At 62.5% G+C, this 5,318-nt stretch overlaps 1 protein-coding gene across 1 annotated transcript in view; it reads left to right on the forward strand.

Annotated features, from left to right (window-relative positions):
* Nucleotides 1-1,215: 1,215 nt before the first annotated feature.
* NCLN (nicalin) overlaps nucleotides 1,216-5,318 on the forward strand; it is a 13,008-nt gene continuing 8,905 nt past the window's right edge. Inside the window, exons 1-2 of the mRNA XM_081800965.1 lie at nucleotides 1,216-1,485; nucleotides 4,862-5,022. Of these exons, the coding sequence (XP_081657091.1) occupies nucleotides 1,302-1,485; nucleotides 4,862-5,022 (345 nt within the window). The 5' untranslated portion in view covers nucleotides 1,216-1,301. The remainder of the gene's footprint in view (nucleotides 1,486-4,861; nucleotides 5,023-5,318) is intronic.

Below are 5,318 nucleotides of genomic sequence, written 5' to 3' on the forward strand. Positions count from 1 at the left end.
GAGTCAGTTCACGGGGATCATCTTATTGAATTCTTACCCCTGGGGGGTGGGCAAAGGTCATGAGATTATTTATCATCATGTCGGGCAGCTGGGGAAACTGAGGCTCTGAGAGGTGGAGCAATCTGCCCAAGGTCACACAGCCGGGAAAGGGGAGGCGCTGGGACTTGAATCCCGAATGCTGTGAGTCAGCGCCACCTTGCACCTGGGACAGAAGGGGGGCAGCCGTATCGGAGCCTGGACGTCAGCTCACTGGGGCTCTCGTGTTCTGCACCCCATGGCCTCAGTCTTCCCATCTGGAGGAGGGGGTTTGCGTTACTGATGCTCCTTAGGACCCCTGGCTGGGACACACTGGGTTCTCAGGGTTGCCAGATTCGAAAATACAAATTTGGGACACCCAGTTAAATCTGTATTTCCGATGAACAACGAAATTTATTTTTTACTATGAGTATGCTCCAAATACGAATAAGCCTTAAGTATAAATAAGCCTATCACCAACCCCTTCACAGACTCCAGACGCCAGACTACAAGTCCCATAACCCACTGCGCCATCCCTTTAGGAAACTTCTATCATGATTTCTTTATTCTTCTTTCATTCATTCATCCCAAAACGGTATAACCCACCCACTGTGTGCCAGGCCTGGCACTGGGTTCTGGGGATACATCAACGCAGGAAGCCGACAAGTCTTTGCCTTCATGGAGTTTAGCATCCACGTTCCTTGGGAGTTTTAAGTGATTTTCTGACTTCGACCAGGAAGACTACAGCTCCCGTGAGCCCTTGTGCCTGTGTAACAGGACTACAATTCCCAGGAGATTGCGCGCCCTAGGCGGGCCCCTCTCGGCTCTCATTCCAACTTCCTTCCGGGTGGCAAGGTCACGTCCTGCCCCCGCCTCTCACCTCCCCCCGCCCCCCCCGCCACAAAGACAGCGTTTGAGAAAGTTCCACTGCAAATAGTTGCTTTAAAGTCTCCGTATTTTTCTGACTCGCATATTACGTGAAACTTCATCCTTAGGTCTAGCATCACAGTCCATCACGGCGTCCTCCACTGGGAAGTAACAGAGCGGGCCTACCACTCCCAGGAGGCCCCGCGCGCGCCAGGAGGACTACAACTCCCCGGAGGCAGCGCGGCGGGCGGGGCGGCCCGTGGCGGTGCCCGTAGGACCCCGGAGCAGGCGCGGGCTGCCCGGCGCGGCGCCCGCAGGACCCCGGCAGCTACCCATGCTGAGGTGAGTCCGCTGGAGCCGCAGCCGCCGCCGCTGTCCCGTCCCCGCCGCCGCCCCGCGCGGCCCCGCCGCCGGCCAGGATGCTGGAAGAAGCGGGCGAGGTGCTGGAGAACATGCTGAAGGCGTCGTGCCTGCCGCTCGGCTTCATCGTCTTCCTGCCCGCGGTGCTGCTGCTCGTGGCGCCGCCGCTGCCCGCCGCCGACGCGGCGCACGAGTTCACCGTCTACCGCATGCAGCAGTACGACCTGCAGGGGCAGCCCTACGGTGCGTGCACCCCGGCCTCCCCCGAGCCCCGGGACCCGCCGCGCCGGCCCGTCCCGCTGCAGCCCCGCGCCCAGACCCCGCTGAGCCCCCCAGACCCGTAGGCAGCCCCAGACGAGTCAGGGCCTGCGTGCCTGCACTCCTGCACCCCTGCGACGCCCCCAGCCCTCGGTGTCCAGTGCCCCCGGAACCTTCAGCGCTGGCTCCCCCAGCCCCGGCCCCGGACAAGGGCAACGTGCCCCAGAACCCGCAGCTGCGACCCGCAGGCCAAGCTCTCTCTGCTCCTGGACCCTGCCTGGGTCCCCTCTCTCTGATTCCGAGCCGGGCCAGAGTTGCACTGCCCAGGCCCCCTTCCCCGGACGCCACCCCGGTGCCCATCCTCACTGGGTCATGCCCCTGCGCCCAGAGCTCCCACTTTGGGAGCTAAGTTGGAGACGAGCCTCCTTGCCCGGTCTCTGCCAGGCCGGGGCACCCGATGGGCAGGTCCAGCCAGCCCTGACCGTTCTCGGCCCCCCACGGGTACCCCAGTGCTTTTTGTTCAGTGCCAGTATTCTGCTCCGCTGGGGGCTCAGGAGCTCTGATCATTAACCCAGGCCTGGCCACATGTCAAGGCCCACCTCTCCCGGCTCTCTTCTCTCTGGGCCCAGCTCAGGAATCGGGCTCCTCAGATTCCTGAGCCAAGCCCCCCTCCCCATTTCAGTCCCCATGCCTGTGAGCTTCTGGGGGTCCCTTGGACCCTGTGTGCTGTCCCTTCCTTTGGTGCACACGCACCCCCTGGACTCAGCCTCCTTGTCCCCAAGCGTTGGGTATCCCGCTTGCTCCCTCTCTCCAGGAATCCTGGATTGTCTCTGGCCCTTGCTCGGTCCTCTCTCTCAACCTCCTGGGCCTGCATCCAGCACAGCTCCTTGCTGCCCCCTCCTGCCTCTTCTGTCAAGGTCCTGATCCCAGCCCCTAAGCCTGAATTCTAAATTCTCTCATCTCTGCCCGGCTGTCGCTGTATCTGGTGTTCCAGAACCTGCTGGCCTCTGGTTTTTCTCAGCTTGGTGCCTTGGGTCCCTGCGAGTCAGACTCTGCCCTCTTCAGAAAGGAGCTCCCTCCCCAGTTCTGGTTCTCCTCAGCTCTGAGCCCCGTGGACTCCCAGCCAAGTCCTTGGGGAGTCCCAGTCCCTGGAGACATGTCCAGACTTCCCCTCAGATCCCTCCTCACCCCAAAGTTAGGCTGTTGCTGTTTAGAGAAGTGGTTGTCAACCCAGGCCCGCCCATTTGGGTGATGACTTCGGGGCTGTCACAAGTGGAGGGTGGGGTCCTGGCATCGAGTGGGTGGGAGCCGGGGATGCCGCTCATCACCGCACAGCGCGCAGGATGCCCCCCACAGAGAACCACCCGGCCCTGCGTGCCCACGGTGCCGAGCGGGCAGGCCGTGGGTGAGCGATGCCCTTAACCCTGAGGGCCAAGGCTCGGGAGGGGTGGGAGGGAAGACCAGGAGCCCCCTGATGTCGTGGGCACGTTTTTGCAGAATGTTTCACGTTCCCCTGGAGGAAGGGTCTTTACCCGCTCTGTCTGGGGTGCGGTGGATGTGTGCTGTATGCTAATACGGGAGCCAGCAGCCCCAGGAGGCCGCTGGGCACTTGAGCTGTGGCTCGGGCACGGCAGGAGGGGAAATCTGAGTGCTGTACAGTCGTAATAAACTGGAATAGCCAAGTGTGGCTGGTGGCTGCCGTCCTGGTCTAGAGCTTTTGTTGGTTTCCCGGAGGAATCTGCCCTCCCGAACGCCCAGGTCCTAGGACTTGAGATAACCCGCTTCTCTGGATCCCGAGTTGGTTTCCATACTGCTTTCTCTTCTTCCTCCCCTCCCTGAGTCCGTTGTCCCTAAGCCTGGGATTCCCTCCCGTTCCTTTCTGTGACTTGACATCTTCGCCTACGCGCCCCCGTCTCTGTTGCTTCTACTGAGAAGCCCAGATGCTGCCTGCCTCACGTGTGGCCTCCGTGAAGACCTTAGGCTCTGGGGGTGAGCACGGGCCTGGGGTGGGAGGGACGACACCTGCCTCAGCCAAGTGCTGCTTGTGGCCCGGCTCTTAAAGCTTGGATGAGGCCCCACGTGTGCAGCTCACACACCTCCTGGCCCCCTGCCAGTCACAGCAGGTGTGTTCACCTGGGGAGAAGCTGGAGGGGGTGCAGGTGCTGGCGGGGGAAGCGGGTGGTTGGAGGCGAGGCCCCTCTGGTGTGGCTGGAGAGAGCCCCGGGCCTCTCCCGGCCGGTGTTGTCCTAAGAGCGCCTCTGCTGGGTCACCGCGGATTGCAGGCTCCCCAGTGTCTTAAGCGCCCTCTCCACGCCTGCAGGCTCCCTGCCTCCTGGTGCAACCCTTGTTCTGGGTCTTTCCTAACTTCCTGTTCACTTCTCTTGAGACATGCAAGCTGAGGACTGCTGGGAAGGAAAGGCGTGTGCTCTTCATGCTGAAGTGTGAGCAGGGCTGAGGGTGATCCACCAGGTACAAGGCCATGGGGTGTGACCTCACCCCTCCTGCCGGCAGACTCTGGCCCTCCTGGGGTGACGCTTGCTGTGGGTCCTTGCTGCCTTGAGCGGCCCCGCTCCTCGCCGTCTCACTCAATCCCCTGGCTAACACGAGGCCCCGGGAGGTGGGGCCGTCAGCCTCCCAGCACCCGAGTCAGCTTCCTCCACGCGTTGTTGTGAATAAAGTTTTACTGGCACACGGCCCCTCCCACTGGTTGGCGTGTGTCTCCGGCAGCAGAACTGAGTAGTTGAGCCAGAGCCGGTGTGGCCAACAAGGGGAGAGGGCTGACCTTCTGGCCCTTGATGGAGCAGTTTGCCACCCCTGCTTGGGTCCGGTCCTGTGGTGAGAACCGGTGACTTCTGTCCCGGCGTCCAGCACCCACCTCTGTGGCGTCTGCCCAGCCTGACCTCTTCCGGTCCGGACAGAGCGCCGGCTCCAGCTTTCGGTCGGCACGAGAGGGTCTCTGCCCTGGTTGCGGGGGTGCCCACGTCCACCCAGCTCTGCTCTCCCCCTTCCTTTGTCTGGCTCCCTCCCTCTGGAAAGTGGGGATTCCTGCCCTGCCTGAGGCCTGCGGAGCCTGGCACACAGTAGGTTGCACAGGTAGCCCTCGGGGTCTCCCCCCCAGCGGGTGTGGAGGGCCTCCGGGAGGCTGAGCGCGCAGGACAGGTGGGGCCTGGGGGAGGGGCCTTCCCGGCATTCCGGGAGCTTCAGGGACGTCCTGCTGCCCTCTCCCTGCTCAGCCCTCCTGGGGCTTCCACGCTGGTGGCCTAAATCAGAGAAAAGGCCCCTGGAGGGCTGGGGGAGTGCAGGCAGGGAGCACCCCCTCCAGCCCTGGGACCCATGGCCCACCCTTGCTCCTTGGTCCCAGGCCCCCTGCTCCTGAGATGGCCTTCCCACCCGGGACGCTGTCCACTTCCCCTGCCCAGCCCCACCTTCCCTTGGAAGCCAGCCATCTCCCGCCTACCTGCTCTCCCAGATGGCACCTTCCTGGAAAGCAGAGGTGGGGACCCGGGGGGCCCCCGTGGCCTAGCATAGATTCTCATCTGTGTGGACGGACGATGCCTCCCTCTGCAGCTTGGACCTCCAGGACCGCCAGGCCGGGCTCCCCCTTGGGAAGCCAGACCACTTCTCTGCATCTGTCTTTTTTTTTTTTTTTTTTAAGATTTTATTTATTTATTTGACAGAGAGAGACACAGCGAGAGAGGGAACACAAGCAGGGGGAGTGGGAGAGGGAGAAGCAGGCTTCCCGCGGAGCAGGGAGCCCGATGCGGGGCTCGATCCCAGGACCCTGGGATCATGACCTGAGCCGAAGGCAGACACTTAAC

The sequence above is a fragment of the Leptonychotes weddellii genome, chromosome 1 (assembly GCF_054177405.1).
Source record: "Leptonychotes weddellii isolate Sample4059 chromosome 1, ASM5417740v2, whole genome shotgun sequence".
Lineage (NCBI taxonomy): Eukaryota > Metazoa > Chordata > Mammalia > Carnivora > Phocidae > Leptonychotes > Leptonychotes weddellii.